Source organism: Panthera pardus, unplaced genomic scaffold (genome assembly GCF_024362965.1).
Source record: "Panthera pardus isolate Hobbes unplaced genomic scaffold, ASM2436296v1 HiC_scaffold_10, whole genome shotgun sequence".
Lineage (NCBI taxonomy): Eukaryota > Metazoa > Chordata > Mammalia > Carnivora > Felidae > Panthera > Panthera pardus.
In genome coordinates, this window is record NW_026526655.1 from 6933948 (window position 1) to 6951380 (window position 17433).

General features: G+C 50.6%; 1 protein-coding gene across 2 annotated transcripts in view; it reads right to left on the minus strand.

Moving 5' to 3' along the window:
* Nucleotides 1-17433, minus strand: part of INPP5D (inositol polyphosphate-5-phosphatase D) — a 123108-nt gene that overhangs the window by 10792 nt on the left and 94883 nt on the right. For both annotated transcript variants that reach the window (XM_019445532.2, XM_019445533.2), the window contains exons 16-23: nucleotides 17221-17329; nucleotides 16946-17034; nucleotides 12903-12984; nucleotides 9059-9148; nucleotides 6503-6616; nucleotides 4880-4962; nucleotides 3325-3412; nucleotides 794-943 (exon numbers count right to left, since the gene is read on the minus strand). In XM_019445532.2, coding sequence (XP_019301077.1) covers nucleotides 794-943; nucleotides 3325-3412; nucleotides 4880-4962; nucleotides 6503-6616; nucleotides 9059-9148; nucleotides 12903-12984; nucleotides 16946-17034; nucleotides 17221-17329 — 805 coding nt within the window. The remainder of the gene's footprint in view (nucleotides 1-793; nucleotides 944-3324; nucleotides 3413-4879; nucleotides 4963-6502; nucleotides 6617-9058; nucleotides 9149-12902; nucleotides 12985-16945; nucleotides 17035-17220; nucleotides 17330-17433) is intronic.

A 17433-nucleotide genomic window follows, 5' to 3' on the forward strand; every position in this document is an offset into this window, starting at 1 on the left:
TCCCCAAGGCTGGGACATCACGTGGGGTGAAGAAACACTGTCAATGAGCATTTGTTCCCAAGCATGGCTGCACAGTGTCCTTTCTGAGAGCCACGAGAAACATGTCCTCCTGACGGCCAGCAGAAAGAAGCAAGTGTCGTTTTGCAGGACACAAAGAGTTGAGGTCAAGCTGGAAGAGGTGCTGGGGGACCCTGCCAAGGAACAGGAGAAGATGGGGCTGTTTTGGGCGGTGGGTGGGGCCTAGGTAGGGAAAAGCCAAGGAAATGTGCCAAGTACGAGGATGGGGCCGCTTTTTAGCGCACAGGGTGTGTGACAGCAATCTGGAAGGCCCAGAAGCCCTGGCCGGCACCATGAGGGCAGGGCGTAGCTACGTAGGTATGTATGTGTGAGCTGCAGCCTGGAAAGAACTATTCAGAATCAGGCAGGTTTATTGTATAATCTTGGTCTTTCTGGTGGAGGTGCTAACTGGGAGTGACAAGGCCTAAAAGACTAACAGGAGACAAGAGCAGCAGAGCATCTGGAAAATTCACGAGCTTCCCATCCTTACAGATGGAAGGTGACTGGGGTCAGGGAACGAAGACGTGCGGCCGTGGGATGTTGCGGTTCTGTAGGGACATTCTTGAGTCAGTTAAGAATCGGGCCAGATGGTCTCTGACATCCCTTGTGATGCTGGATTTCTGTTCTGAGGCCACAGCAGAGAGAACACGCAATGGCTGAGGGGAGAGAAATGTCTTTCCTGTCCCTAAGCCAGCAGCACTGAAGAGTGAGCAGGGGAGGGCTCGTGCCCACTCACCATAGAGCTTTTCCCTTGTCTTGCCCTGGGACGTCTGCAGCTTAATCTCCCCCCGGAAGTGGCCTGTCATCTCTCCGTGGTGGGTGAGAGGCGTGTAGATGGGGAGCAGAGTTTCCGTGGCCTCTAACCGTAAAGCGATGCAGCCTTCGCCTGGGCAGGTGGGGAGAACAACAGTCATGTCAAGAGGCATTTCACGGGAGGAACACCACGCATTCAGCCTGGAGGTTAACTCCACCGTCCAAAGATGATCCTTCGAAACAATGTCCAAGGTGGGGATTATCGAATAAAGCTTTTAGAACAACGCCTCAGCAATTTGGGAAAAACATTTCAAACCTTATAGTGGAATGAACTCCACGTGGATTAGTTGATGTAAAAAAAAAAAAAAAAAAAAAAAGAATTAAATCCTAGAAAATCCAGCAGGCAAGCAGACTTAACCACTAATCTGATTGCGGGAGCGAATGATAACTTCCTAGGGCTTGAGGCAATGTAAGAAATGACAAAACAGACCGACAGGTAAGAAGATATAAAAGCTTAAAACTTCTGCACAGAGACAGAAAGGAAAATGTGAAAGACACCGATGGCTTCGTGAACCCCACAAGGAACTCCTCAAAATCAAATCCCAGCAGGTAACTGGGCATATAACCCAACCAGGTATTTCACACAAAAAGAATTGTAACTCGTTAATTTCAATAAATGGAAACTAGTTCAGTCTTCCCTGCCATCAAAAATGCAAATTAAGACAGCCCTAAGGGACTCTCTTACAGACAGGAAATTAGTACAAGATGGAAGGAAGCAAAAGAATCCCCAGAACCAGCAAGGATCTGGGGAAACCCGTACCCTTGGACATGGCGAGGTCAACACGGCAAGACTTTTTTTTACAGCAATCAGTTTGATAACGAGTGTCAAGAATCACCAACGTATTTGTGCCCTTTGCCCGGCACACGTGGGAACTTATCCTAAAGAGAGGATTCGAAAGAATAAAAATGTAGCTGAAGGAGGATCAAAAATGCTCACAAAGACATCCGTCTCAGCATTATTGAGAACACGGCCAGGAATAATCAACAGCAAACCCATGGGATATCATTAAGCCATTAAATGCAGCTGTCGTGAAGGCCGTACAGGAGGATGATCACGAAAACGTGTATCATCTGACATGTCTATCACTGGGGGAGAAAGAAAATTAAAAATGGCACCTCTGTGGTGGTTGTAAATATAGAAATCTATGCATGCCTATGTATGAGGATAGAAGTATGAGACCAAAATAAACATGGTTCCCGTTGTGGGGAATGAGACTGTGGGCTGGCTTTTTTTTCCCATTATTATTACGATATGCTGTTTCTGTGAATACCAAGAGGCGGAAACAAAGGAAGAAGACAGTATTTGAACAAGAAAACGGAACCATCCTTCCTGTGCTCCTGTGTGCTACCACCAAAACTTCAAACATTCTGACTCCACATGGATCCGTTCTCTTTGCCCCGACATGATGGATAGGGGATCCCCCATCCAGGGCCGGTACAATCCTCAGGCTCTGGCCACCCCTGCCTGGCTCTGGGACCCTCTGTCCAGTGCTGTGCTAGGAGGGGGTGAAGGGCCAGGATTCTGGAGCTGAGTTGCCGGGGTTCAAGTCCAAGGTCACACGGTAGCCTGTCAAAGTCACTCAGTGGCCAAGGACAAGTAACCTTGGACAGGTCACTTCATTTCCTCACCTCTGCAGCTAAGGTAGCCATTGTACCTACGTTCCAGGGCTTTTGGAGAGCCTGGACAGTAGGCCACCAACACATAGACACCCTTGTGTCTTCGGCCTCTTTGTTTCCTGACTGCCCCTGATTAGCATTTGAACACCGTCAAATTCCTTCCATTGAAAACTGAACACCCTCCTGGGACCAGGATTCATTTTTGTCTGCCTCTTGCAAGGAGCTGCTTGATCTGGCTCCTGCCTCCAGCCTCGCTCTGGCCACCTGCCCCTCTTATCCCTGTGTTCTAACCACAATGAGTGTATGGAGTTCGAACCTGACATTGGGCTGGAGCCACGCACTGGCTGAAGAAAATGTCATAGAAGATGACGTCGCTCTAGTTGGTGTCTGCCCAGTATGGACACTGACCAACGCCAGACAGACATGGGCTCAAATTTGGGCTCAGCCAGTTTCTACCTGTGACTTAGGCAAGTCCCTTAAGCTCTCTGAGCCTCAGTTTACTCACCTACTGATTGACAGAATAGTACGTGCTTTATAAGGTCTTGTCAGGATTAAATGATTCCTGCAAAGCACCTGCCACAGACTCTTGACGCAGGAAAGACTCCATAAACGAGAGGAGCTGTGGCTACTGGTTATTCCTCCCAGAAGCCCGACAAGGCAGGAAGGGTGAGTTACCAGTAACTGTCCCTCCGGCAGCCCTGGGAGGAGGAGAGGGGGGACAGGAGAGCAGGATGGGGAGCGGGAGGTGGGCTTTCTGGAACGGAGATGCCAGTGCCTCCCTTACATGAGAGGCCACTGGCTAACGGCAGGTGCAGCAACCTTTCCAGGGACCCTTACCATACGATTCGTCGCTGTCAGAGGACTTAATGCTAATCAGGATGTGCTGGTCCAGCAGGTACTCGGGGTCAGAGATAATGGGCTTCAGCTGCACAGAGAAGGGGACAGGGTTAGAGCTGACTCCCAGGGGACATGATCATCGTGGTGGGAGTGACGGTAGAGCGCAGGGAGCTTCTGTCAGGGTGCCCTGGTGGGATTATAGAGTGTACAGAGAGGGTGCTGTCAGGTGACAGGGATGGGTGGAGGGTCAGGGGGCCCCTTAGGTGCTGTGGGGGCAGCGGGTGAAGCTGGAGAGTGAGGAGGGGGCTGGGAGCCAACTAGATAAAGAGGGGGAATGCCAGGACCAGACAGGCATTCCAGAAAGTTCCATCAGGCTTCAGGATGCCTCAGCAAGGAGGCGGGTGGGATGGAGACCCTGAGGGAGGCGGCAGTGAGGTGGAGAGGAGGGACAGAGGCAGGAGGAAGAGCAGGTCTTGGTAGCAGTGAGGATGTAGGGCCAGGGTACCCTGGAGTCCCCTGAACCAGACGGGGGTACATGTGTTATACGGACGGGGACGCTGGCATCTTTCACAACTTGACCGAAGGAGGAGATGGGCCATTTGGTTGCCGCGTGGGGCAGCCGGGAGGGGAGGAACGGAAGGGTCGGGTGGGTGGCTGAGGCAGGATGTCACCTTGGAGACCTAAGCCACAGGGATTCAGGTACCTGAAAACAGCCCCAGTATGAGGACTTTTGACAGCTATGCCCTTGTGGAGGACCCCGATCAGAAGTGCTCCCCAATTAGGAGACTCTGTGATGTGGCCCAAGAACGGGTTCCAATCAACAGCCCCCCAAAACTGCCCATGTCCCACCCAAGCCTTAGGAGAGGATGGGTCCCTCCGCCTGTTTAAGGCCATCTTGTAAAGCTCACCTTGGGCGTCACCTCTGAGGGAACCTTCCAGGAGAGCCCCTGGGACTCTTGCCGCATACAACAGATCTGCCTGGCCTGAACTCCCCTCTGCATACCCTTTCCTCATTATGTGACAGAAAACCCCACAAGGTCCTACTCCGCCGCGCACCCAGCGTGAACACCCAGACGTGGCCACCGTCAACTCAACGTCACCAAAGCTTTTCTGGGTCCCAGGTAGAACACCAATTTTTTTTTTTTCTATAAGAAAGAGGAATGTGTTGCCAGTACGGTCGGTCTATGTGTTTTCAATTCCACCCTCTGCTATCACGGGGCCATGGACACGTCAAGCTCTTTCCGAACCCGGTGTTCAGGTAGGAGCAATGAACTCCTCTCTGCCCCTTCACTTGATCCCCCAAGCTGGGCTGAGCAGGTGAAAGGCCACTGCAGGAGGATCAGGACCTCGGGGCCTGGGGCCTGTCATTGCAGCTGTGTGGCTGTGTGGCTGTGAACCAGCCTCTCTGGGATCTGCCTCAGTTTCCTTCTTTGTAAAGTCACATGGTCAGACAAATCCATCTCTGGATCTCTTCCGTGATCCATTAAGGAATGCTGGGGCCACAGGGGCTGGCGAATGCCAAGTTCTCCCCGGCTACATCGTGTTCTTGACTTACCTTTGGAAGGGTCTCGCCAAACTTCACCACCAACTCCCCCTCGCTTCCTTCTTCATTTTCTCCCTCCTGACTCTTAACAAAACCTGACAGAGGACAAGAAGGCTGGTTTTCAAAGAACAAACAAGAGCCAGACAGAGAAGACTCCTAGGGTCGCCCCACCCAGACCGAGGAAGATATTTTCCCTCTTTCTTTTTTTAAAAAAAAATTTTTTTAACGTTTATTTATTTTTGAGAGAGAGAGAGACAGAGCATGAACCAGGGAGGAGCAGAGAGAGAGGGAGACACAGAATCAGAAGCAGGCTCCAGGCTCTGAGCCATCAGCCCAGAGCCCGACGCGGGGCTTGAACTCACAGACCGTGAGATCGTGACCTGAGCTGAAGTCAGACGCTTAACCGACTGAGCCACCCAGGTGCCCCATATTCTCCCTCTTTCATCTGTAGGGGCCATAGCACTGCTTCAGAGTCAGGCTTGTGGGGGATTCTGTTTTGATGCAGGGGATGGTCATTTGCCAACACGGTTGGATTATTTTTAGGAAAAACTCAGAGACTTCCCTCCTTTTCAGCTCCTTTTTTTGCAACAAACCAGGCAACAAAGAAATCATCACATCACAGGCAAGGAGATTAGGAAACATGACAGCTTGTCCCACGCCACTCAAGATAGCAGCCTTTCGAAATGCTAATTTAAGCTTCCTAATATGCTGTTTCCATAGAAATGTATGCAAATGTCTCGATAGTTTATTAAAAACACCCGCACAAAAATCCTCATCATTTTTGGAGGTGCCTTGCCCCTGCTTGGTGACTCGGGACCTGGAAACTTCGCGGAGAAGGCAGGTCTGTCAGCAAGACTGAGCCCGGGCTGAGTGGGAGAAGGAAGGGAGGGGAGTGGGGCAACTCCTCTTCTGGATTTCTGGAAGCAGCCGTCATCCTGTCCCAAAATGCCTCCTTCGATGGAGTTGATTCTGCCCCCCTCCCCCCACTCCAGACCATCTCGGCGAGGGGAGCTAGAAACCACACAGATCTTGCCTCAAAACAGCTTTAGACAATATGCCTAGAAATGTCACCCGGAAATGGTGTTTGCTAAACACAGTTTGCGCTAACTGCTGCTGGCTGGGAGCAGGCCGTCCGTCTCTCGCTTGCTTGTGGATGCTCCAGAACACCTGAGAAAGATGCCCGTCGTGTACAAAGGAGCAGAGGACTCCGGAAGGAAGGACAGGTGGCTACCAGCGGCTGGTCAGGCCCGGCACTGGCCTCCACGAGCTCTGGACCTCCACCCAGGACCCTCGGGTTGAGTCAGAGCCCCAGCTTGGGGAGGGGAGGGACCCTCGGGGGCTACACTCGAGGGGCAAGGAGAGGAGCCAGCGGCCTGGTCACCTCCAAGGGCTGACGACGGGTCAGTGTTTCAGTGACTGCCCCTGCCTCTGAGGCCACAACGGCAGGATCACAAGCCGCCGGGGGGTGCCCCCACAGTAACCACAGACTCCAACGCTCCCCCTGCAGACCCCCGTGAGGCCCATCTGTGAATCCTTCCCAGAGAGAAGAGTGGCGAGGCGCCACCAATGAAAAGGCACCTAAGAAAAAGAGTCCTGCCTGCACGGCCAACAGGTAGCAGCTCGGCACCCACTTACTCTCTAAGCAGCTTGAGTGGAACTCCAGGTAGAACTTGGTCTGGGACTTGGTCTTCAGCGTGGCAAAGCACCTGAGAAACTCGATCTGCCCTTGGCTGTCGACGGTCCCGGGGCCTGGAACAGGTGACAAAGAGATGTGGCTCCACAATGTGCCCAGAGAAGGTGAGGTCCAGGTGAAGGAGAGGTTTCCCTGAATCCCACCACATGCGCTGAGCAACCGCAACGGTGGGAACGCCGTCTCTGATGTGCGGAGAGCAGGGTGGGAAGAGCAAAGACTTCAAGGAGCCAAGAGCCCGACGCCCTTAGCCTCAGTGCCTCAGTCTCCCCATTTGTTCTGGCAAAGAGAGCTTGTATAAAGGCTCTGGTCGATACCCAAATCTGTGTCGTTTCTCGGTCCGGGTAGCAAGGGCTACCTGCTCTTTCTGCCTCTGGCTGACCTCCCTCCACTCCTTCTTTACCCTCATCTACAGTTGGCTCCTCATGGCACTCACGGAGGGGATTGTGTTTGCAAGTGTCCTCAGGCTGGCTTTGAACAAGTTCCATCCTTCCGTGTAAATTCTGAGCCACCCGAGAGCAAGGACAGACATCCCGGTCCACTGTCCCGCCCGTGCGCCCTTCTTTCCTTTCTATTCCTTTTCCCCCAGCTTTATTGAGGAATAACTGGCAAATGTGATTGTGCATATTCAAAGGGTACAGCGTGATGCTTTGATACACATATACGCTGTGAAATGCTTACCAAGATCAAGACAATTCACACATCCGTCACCCACATAATTAACTGGTGTGTGTGTGTGTGTGTGTGTGTGTGTGTGTGTGTGTGTGTTGAGAATGCTTCAGATCTACTCCCAGCAAATCTCCAGTTTACAATACTGTATTATTACCTATAGTCATCATGCTATTAGCTCCCCAGAATTTACTCATCTTGTAACTGAAAGTCTGGACCTTTTGACCTCCATCTCCCCATTTCCCGCTCCCTTCAGCCCCTGGCAACCACCCTCCTACTGTTTCTACGAAACTGGCGGTTTCTTCCAAGATCCCGCGTGGAGGTGATACCATACGCCTATGGTACTTTTTCTCTCTGGCTTATTTCACTCAGCTTTCTTTTATGTTCTTAAATCCCACAGCATCTAGACCAGGCTCTGCTTAGGAAGAGTCAACCTATGCTCAATCCAGGTCATGGGCATTTGTGTCTTCTGTGTACTGGGTGCCAGTGGAGGGAAGGCAAGCCTGATACCGATGATGTGATGGGGGTCCTCACCGAGGGTGTGATGGCGTCAGCCACCCCATCAAAGCTGCAGGAACTCAGAGAGATGGGAGATGGGTGAGAGGCCTGGGAGAGATGGAAGGTTCTGGAAAGACAGTGCTCAGAGCTAGCATGGAGACAGGGTGGTGGATTAAGGCTGTGTGGAGAGGGGAGGGCACACTGCTAGAATAGATGTTAGACCCAACAGCATGGAGACGAGTGTCCCAGAAAGACAGTACTCCAGTCGCGCCCACATCCTTCATGGCACGGACACACAGTAATACAGGCTTTTCCTACCTGCGTTGAACCCCCCACTCAACCTTCCTAAATTAGCCCGGACTGTCTGCTGACCACAGAAGAGGGGTGGGGGAGGGTTACAGAGGAGGTGACAACATGGCTCCCCAGTCACCCAGCCCCAGGCTGGATGCACCACAGAGAACACCAGACCCGTGCTGGGATGACGGTGGCCTGGTGAGCCGGGCTGAGCTAGATTACGTGAAAATTTACCTGCAGATCTAAGTATTATTTACTCTAGCATTTCCCAAACTCAGTCACCACATCCCATCCTTACAATGTTCACTGTCTCCGCCCACCGTGCACCCACGTGAATGCTGACTTAATATTTTCTTTAAATAGACTCACTGTTTAAACTTAGGCAAACATGTTTAAGTAAGAAAGGACACCACGAGACTGAATGAAAAACCAGCGTGGCTTGCCTTTACACAGAAGAGACAGATGCAAAACATGTCAAAATAAACGCATTACTCTCGAATGTTCATCCGTGGCCCACCCGGAATGGCCTTTGGTGGTGGACATGCCACACCTTGGAAAAACATTCACTTCCTCAACTTTTTAAATTTTGTTTTAAAAAACATTTTAAGTTTATTTATTTATCTGAGGGAGAGAAAGTAAGCAGGGGAGGGGCAGGGAGAGAGAAAATCCCAAGCAGGCTCCAGGCTGTCGGCACAGAGCCCGATGGGGGCCCAAACCCACGAACCGTGGGATCATGACCTGAGCCGAAACCAAGAGACAGACTTGGCGGCTTAACTGAATGAGCCACCCAGGTGCCCCTCGTTTACTCAGTTTTAAGGACTGGATTCAAACCGAGGCTCAGAAAGCTGACGTATCTGCCAAAGAGAACAAGCAAATGCTCCGCACTGAAACCATGATACGGCCTGACGTGGACTGTGGACTCGTCTGGAAGGATGAGCCCCCATCTACCACGGACAACAGACTGCTGCAATCAGAAGATGAGCGCCCGAAGCCTCTTGTCATCGCGGACGACAGAGGGACGGACACCATCCACCACTTACCGTTCTTGGAGACAAACTGGGAGGTGACTCCTGCCTCAAATGTGGCAAAAACAGGGCTGTGGTCACTTGTCATGATGTCGCTGGTGCTGCCTGCAGGGGAGGGAAGGAATTTCTGAGCAGGGAAGGAGAATTCCTTTCTGGTCAAACCAAGGAGGTCAAACCCATGGTAGAAATCAACTTGTACTTATGGAAGCCTCCAGAAATTTTATGATTTTATACCTGTTAGTCCACTGGCCTTCCACAACCACGCTCAAAAGTCTCAGTGGAAGTGGGTGACACTCTCTCCTCCGTGGCAAAAATGTGCCTGTGCTAGTTTTTCCTCGAGACACACGAGTTTTTAAATAGATCGTGGAGCGTTCAGACTTTTCTGGTCTCAGCACTTTGTTGCACCGATGAGCTCACGGCCCAGTGTGGGATGGGGATTCAGGTCACCGAGCTCATCGGCAACTGACTTGGTACCTTCCCCCATCGCACAATGCCTCGTAGGATTGGGAGACAGTGGAACGTGCAGTGTAGACAGAGCGTAGACAACTCTTTTAAGCAACATGGCGCTTGGAGGGAATGCAGTGAGGCATGTTTGGAGGGCGTAAGGGAAAGAACACAGCTCTAGAAATACCGAGTTCTAAGTGCTTATAATAGAGCCACGTGGAGCTGTCCAGCTGGGTACTCAAGGCTGGAGATTTATCTTTAGGTTTGGAGTCACGATGTGAGGTGGAAGCAGAAGCCACGAGGACGTTTGGGCTCCGCAGGGGAGGCGTGCAGGAGGCCCAAGCTACACCGGCCAGTAATGGGCAAAGAGAAATAGCACAGGAGACCAAGAAGGCAGGAAGGCGATTTACATCCTTTCCTATAAAGTGTTTATAAATCAGCAAGACAAAGGGAAACACCTCACCCTTCAACCAACCAAAGGACACGGGCAGAAAATTCCGAAAGAAATATGGATGGCTACCAAACATGGAAAATCATGCTCACTTGCTAACAACCATCAGAAAGACAGTTGAAACAACGAGACAGAATGAAAGAAGAGAACAAGGAGGAAGGCGGGGGTACTGGTCTGGGGAAGGAAGAAGGGATGGAGGAGAGGGGCCAGGAGAGGGGGAGGACACCCCTTCTCTGAGACAGAAGGGAAAAAGTAGGAAGGGCGCCAGCCTAAGTCACATTTGGATGTAGACAGGAAGAAGTCAGGGAGGGTCCAGTGCTGTGTGAAGCAGGGAGGCGGGGGAATCAGGACGAGCGTGGGGTGTTCTAGCGACAAGTTAGAGGGTAGACCAGCATTTTTAATATTTACATACGTATCAAGCAGAACAACACTAGCAGTATGATGCCTGTGCCCCGAAAACTGGGAGGGCGATGGTTACCTGGGTGGCCTCTCTGTAACCACATACTGTATGCCCCCCTCCCACAGTGAGTCTGGGCTTGGCTTTGTGGCTTCTTTTGGCCAGCGGGACATTAGGAAATGTGAGACAAGCAGAGACTCGAAAAGTTCTTCCACATCTGGGACCCCCGGGACCAGGAAGAAGCCTGGACTAGCCTGTTGGGTGATGAACACAGCCGAGTTACCACCATCGCCCCTGTTGACAGCTAGCTAACTGGCCAACCAACCCCCAGTTTGGGTGGGCTCCTGGCCTGAGTGCGCCCGCCCAACACCAAAGAGAGCAGGGATGAACAGTCCCAAGTCCAGCCCAGAGAACTGTAAGCTGTCAAGTTTTAGGGTAGTTTGTTACGCAGCAGATTAACTGATACATCTTATTTATGTTAATCACCATAAGACTCAAGCTCCCAGCTGACCCCCATTTCCTGAGCTCTGGACATTCATTCCCTTCTCTTTCCTAATTTCTTGCTCACCCCCAAATCATTAAACTCTTCCTCCGCACCCTCCGGCATTCAGTGAAATATCATTAGCAAAATTCCCTACGTCTTCAACTTTCCCATCACATTCTATACCTGGTCCTTCCTCGGAAAATACCACAGCGTCTCAACTAAGGGCTGTTTGTCTGCTTTGTCCCCCATATGTGGGTCCAGAAAGTGGGAAGGTGTGTCCCCTTTGCTCCTCAATGCCACTTCCAGACCAATCCCCCTCCGTTTTCCTAAAAATCTCCACTATGGAGTTTTTTGGACGCCAAGCTTAAAGAGCTTCAAAGAGCAGTAATGCTACAAGCCAGCACTTTCTCCTGAATCGCCGCAGAGACCTGCTGAATAAGGCAGATGGTGGCATCTTCCTAGAGACAAGGATTGGCAGGACTCATGGAGTTGCAGGATGTGGAAAAGAGGCACCACTGAGAAATGGGATGATTGCCAATGGGTGGGATAGGAGTCTTCATTGGTCTTGAGCGCGGAATAATTCTTTGGCTGTGGCTATGGGGGTGGGATGCTTTTCTGCACACCTAAAGGTGTGAAGTTTGTCTAGTGAAGTCATTTCTGGGAGACAGAGCTCAGGTGCTAGGGGACTGTGGGGTGCATTCCTTCCCAGGGTAGTCGCTTTGCTCCCCTCTGGGCATCAGGAGGCATGGACCAAAAAAAAAAAAAAAAAAAAAAGGAATGGAAATCAATTCAACCTGTTGGGACCGGACTTAAACATGGGTGTTTGCTGGTCCCCAGAGAGAGGATGGGAGCCACAAAGGTGGCCACTGGGCAGCAGCAAGAACCTCCCTTTGGTGGGTAGGGTAGGGGTGAGGTCATGAACAGTCCACCAGGGGTCTCAGGCCAGTGACTTGGGATGGGAACAAGGATGGCCCTCCTTTGGATGTCACTGCCTGAAAATCTGCAATGTTTCAAAAATAATATCATAATTGTCAGTGAGTAAAGTGTTCAAGGTAGTTCTGCTCTGAATTTTTTAAATTTATTTTGTATTTATTCTGAGAGAGAACGTGAGCGGGAGAGGGGCAGAGAGAGAGAGAGAGGGAGACACAGAAGCCGAAGCAGTCTCCAAGCTCTGAGCTGTCAGCACAAAGCCCGGCATGGGGCTCGAATTCACAAAGCCGTGAGATCATGACCTGAGCCAAAACCAAGAGTCAGACGCTTAACTGACAGAGCCACCCAGGCGCCCCTGCTCTGAATTTCTAAGTACACAGTGCAGAAGAGTTCCAAATAATGGGAATTAAGAGGTAGCTTTTAAGAATGAGCACTCAAGCAATGAAGAATTCCTTCAGTATATCTTAAACTTCTAGAGTCAATAATTATTGAATTGTTTTGCTAACTTTTTCATAATTATTTATTTTAATATTGCATATTATAACTTTCTCATCAATTTAACTCAATTTATCTTTAAATCTCCATAAATACATACACATATACCCATGGTATATGTTAGGTTGAACCATATGAATTTCCAATAGTTGACTATTTCTGACCTACAAAAATACCACTTTTATGTGGTTCAAACCTAACGCGTTTTCAGAACAAGTCTGGATTTCTTTAAAAAAAATTTTTTTTTTTAATGTTTATTTATTTTTGAGACAGAGAGAGACAGAGCATGAATGGGGGAGGGCCAGAGAGAGGGAGACACAGAATCTGAAACAGGCTCCAGGCTCTGAGCTGTCAGCACAGAGCCCGACGCGGGGCTCGAACTCACGGACCGTGAGATCATGACCTGAGCCGAAGTCGGCCGCTTAACCGACTGAGCCACCCAGGTGTCCCAAGTCTGGATTTCTTTTAAGAGGGGCTCCTTAATTCTGGTGTTTCCCAAATCAGAAGACACTTGTCATGCTGCAGCCTGAGACACGAGAGGATACGTCAGCTCCTTCGGGTCACCTGACCAGGGCTGCAGGGACTTCTCCCATTTCAGAGAGAGACGGACTGCAGCCCGTTAGTTTCAGGGAGCCGAAGCTCCCAGCTTGTCACTCACCGTAGGACTGACAGACCACATGCACCAGCGGGTAAGACTTCCAGAGGACTCGGTCACACCAGGAAGGCAGGTTGTATTTCATCTGTAAATCACAGTCACGAGTTTTGTGAGATGCCTGCTAGTTTATTTAATAGGTAAGTCAGTAAAAGAAAAGATTAACATGTGGCCTCTGTAATCCTTGAACTCATGTGCTGTTGGAGCTTTATAGATTTTCCCCATAGGTGGCCTTCAAGCCTTTTCATTTGCCTTAAGTCCTGAGTCCACTGCTGCCCCCACACTGTCAGACGCCTTGGATTCCTGCTTTGGAAGATCGACTCACTTGGCCATGTGCTCATACCTATCCTCCGCATTATTTCAGAATTTTCTGTTTTTATCTTCTCTTTTTTTTCTGACTCAGATGAACCCCACACATGGGTACTTTCAACCCATGTTGAAAGTCTCGGCTTATCTTCTCCAGCTCCTTACTTTAATAACACACTCCAGCCACCCCTCCCATTCACACAGCCATCCACCTATCTACTGACCCAGCCAGCCAAGCATCTACTTATCCATCCATCCATCCATCCATCCATCCATCCATCCATCCATCCATCCTTTCACACAGCCATCCACCTCTCTACTTATCCCGTCAGTCAGCCACCTACTTATTCACCCAACTACCTGCCCATCCACCCACCTACCTACTCATTCACATATCCAGCCACCCATCTGCATATCCATGTAACCATCCAATCAGTCAAACAAAATGTATTAAGACAAGCCCTCTCCCAGGCTACACTGGCAAGCGAGATGCTCACTGGGTGTGATAGACAAGGCACATTGGCAATATCCTTTATCCCTTTAAGTTCTAGACCTTTCTGCTCTGCCTATATATATATATTTTTTTATGTTTATTTATTATTGAGAGACAGACACAGGGCGTGAGCAGGGGAGGGTTAGAGAGAGGTGGGAGACACAGAATCCGAAGCAGGCTCCAGGCTCTGAGCTGTCAGCACAGAGCCCCACGCGGGGCTCGAACCCACAAACCGCGAGATCATGACCTGAGCCGAGGTCGGTCGCCCAACCGACTGAGCCACCCAGGCGCCCCTCTGCTCTGCCTATAAATGTAAAGGTACTCATCATAAAAGAGCCTACCCCTGCCATCTCTTTCAATTACTTTCCTCTTTTTATCAATTTTCTTTCAAGAGGGTTCTATTCTCATTGCCTCTACTTTTGGACCACCATTTAGTTTTTTAAACTTGAGGTACAACTTACACACGGTAAAGGGTACTAACCTCAAGTATACAGCTTGAGGAATTTTTATATTTGTACACACCCATTTAACCACAACCCAGATCAAGATCTAGAAAATCTCCATCATCTCAAAAGGTTCCCTCATGTGCCTCTGTGTCCATACCACCACCTTGTAGAGGTGAACGTTATGGTGACTAATGCCTCTGATTAATTTTGCTTAAGCTTGAACTTATAAATGGATTCACTCGTATGTATCATTTGATGTCTGGCTTCTTTCACCTATATTGTTGTCTGTAGAAGTTTATTTGCTGCACTGCTGTGGTTGTATTCCATTGTATGTATATACTGCATTTACCTACTCTACTATTGACAGAAATAGGGCTGTCCCCAGTTTTTGGACATTGTGAACAAAGCTGCAATAAACATTCCTGTATCTTCCTCTTGACAAACAAATGTACTACTCCAAAGTGGGAATTACCAGATCACAGGGTAGATTAGTTTCCTAGATGCTGCCACACTGTTCCTCTTAGCATTGCAGTCCTCAGCACTGGCTGCCTCAAGAATGACTAGCGGAACTTTACAAAGATACAGAAGGCGGGGCCTGCCCCAGGGCTCTTGCATCAGAGCCTCTGGGGATGAGGCCCAGAGAGCTGCATTTCTGGAAAGCGTCACCAGAGTCCTCTGCACCCACTTGGTGAAAAGCGACCCTCATCCTCCTGAAGTCTGGATTTCACCTCCAAGACTCTGCAAACTGTTTTTCAAGTCCAGAAAACCTTCTGGGCCACAAAGCCAGCTCCTCGGGCATGGTTCACGTGCAGGGCACATGCTCTCCCAGACTCACACTCCACACTGGCCACCACCGATCCTTGACAGTCTCTCACCCCCGGCTTCTGTGGTGCTGAGATGCCTGGCTGGTCCTCTGGCCACCTACGCGAGCACTCATGTCCCATCTCCTTCCTTGTGTCTGCTTCCTCCTCTCGCCTTCGCACATGGATGGCCCCCAAACCTGCCCATGGCTATTCTCTTTGCATCCTTCACTTACTCCCCGACAACTCACCCACCCCCACGGCTGTGCCCATGTTCTCTGCGGGCACAACTCCCCAATCTATGACCCAGTCCTTGTGTCTCCAGCGTCATCTACTATTCTCAACTGTCTTCTAGAGGTTTCCTCTGAGATCGTCGGCTAATATCACACACTAAGTCTGAAGACAAGCTCTATTTACCCCTCCGAGCCTGCTCTGCCTTCTGATTTTCATTTCTATCAATGGCAATCAGATCTGCCAACACGTCCTTTCTTTCCTCTTGCTTTTCATGGTCTGTTCCTGATTCTGACTCAGGCCCCGGTTGCTCAGCTGGAAGGACCATACGGCCTCCTCGCTGGTTCCCTGTATCCTCATCCTCTACACAGAGGCAGACCGGCCTGTGCTGTAGATCGCTGCCATGCTGCCAGCCCCCGGCAGAACTTTCAGTGGCTTCCTGATGCCCGTCAAACAGATTAAAGCCTTAACTTGTCATCTAGGACCTCCCTCACCCCAGCTACACCCCCGTCTCTTTCTCCGCATGCTCGAGTCAACCTGGACACAGCCTCACTGCCCCCCCACGTCCCCATGGACCTGCCCTGACAGTGCTAGGGGGCTGCAGGTGCACAGCAGGTGCCTTGCCCTGGGGGTCTCGGCCTCATTCCTGGTAGCGGACTTGGATCTCCTCTCGTCCTCCGTCTAGTTTCCTCCATTGGCTCCTACTTTGTTTTGGCATCACCCTCCCCCTTGAAGTTCTCCTCTTGCCCCGAGCCCTCTGGCAACATTCTGAACTGCTCTCCATTTCCTTAGGTCTCCAGTAACCCCAGAAACTGGGAAACACGCCATTCCGCACCTGTAACCCCTCAGGGCCTGGCCAGGGCGCTGGCTTCCCTCGGTCAGGACCCAGAAGGTGATGGGTGCCAGAATTTCCCGTCTCCCTATCTGTCCCAGCAATTGTTTCAGATGGAAATGATAAGCCTCATCCCTTGTCCTGTCCACTTTGGAAATCCAAGCCGTCCCTCAGGCACCACCCCTGGGCCCTTTTGAGAAGCCTCTCCTGATCTTTCCTTGCCCGGTAGGTCATGTCCTTCCCTGACTGCTCCTCTGTGCATTCGGCAACATCATGTTCTATCTCTGGTTAGTCGCTGTGTGTTGTCTCATCATCTTTGATCTCCTACCACCTAGGAGAGTGCCTTGCCCATCACAGGTCATCAGTAAGTATCTGTTGAGCAAGAACGAATGGAGGTTTTATTGCATCTTCCGTGAAACACCGTTCCTTGGAACACGAGGGGCCTCATAACATAATTGGCCATGACCAATTGAGTTTGGCACACAAATTTCACTGTGGAGAACCACAATGCTCACAAACCTGTAAAGGCTCTGATAAGTCCTGCGGCAAAGAAGCTTGTTTACTGATGATTCACTTGGCAGATGAGCAAATAGATTTGATCACAGAACTTTAGAAAGAGCTTCAGGACTCAGTTATAGAAATACTTTAAACCCTCTCAGAATCTTAGACTATCTGGACAGAAGGTAAATCCTCAGTGTCACGAGTCCGGTTCCCCGTCATGGGCAAGTGTGGCTGCCCAGCCTCTCCTTAGAAGAGGTTTTTGCTCAGTGATGCCAATCAACACGTGATCGCTAATTTTCCGTTTTTTCCTGCTGCCTAGTGGACGAGGATGCTCAACGGTTTCCTGCTCGTCTTTGTGGGAATGGACACAAGAGGGGAGAGATGTGCAAGGGGGTGGTGATGGAGGGTCAGGGTGACGTCTGTGAAGAGAACTCACTCACCCCTGTGGCTTTCTGCTTAGTGTAGGCATATTTGTCCCGAGTCAGTCTTTCAAAACGGTAGGTGGGCGCGAATGTGATTTCTTCCTCCTCTGAAATCAAACAAAACCTTGGTTTCTGCTGTGATCCCTGTTTCACATCTGGCCACACTGCCTTCCTCTCCAGGCATAGTCCTTCCCCGCACCCCACCCCACCCCCAACCCCGGGAGGATATTCCAGGAAAAGGGGAGACGGCGATGGCTGGAGAGGGCCCAGGAACAGAGCGCCGCAGCTCTTACCAAAGTGCAGGAAGACTTTCTGCTCCTTCCTCTCCATCAGCAGCTGGTCGTGGGACAGGAGGTCTGCGTACTGCTGCTGCTTGATCTTCTGGACAATGGTTTCTGCCTCCTGGAGCAAGGACACAGCCAGGCCACTGGTGAGACACCCCCCGTCCCAAACAGGAGGAGGCCCATCACCACTCACCTGCCTGGAGCCGCGGACTCTGCACCAGA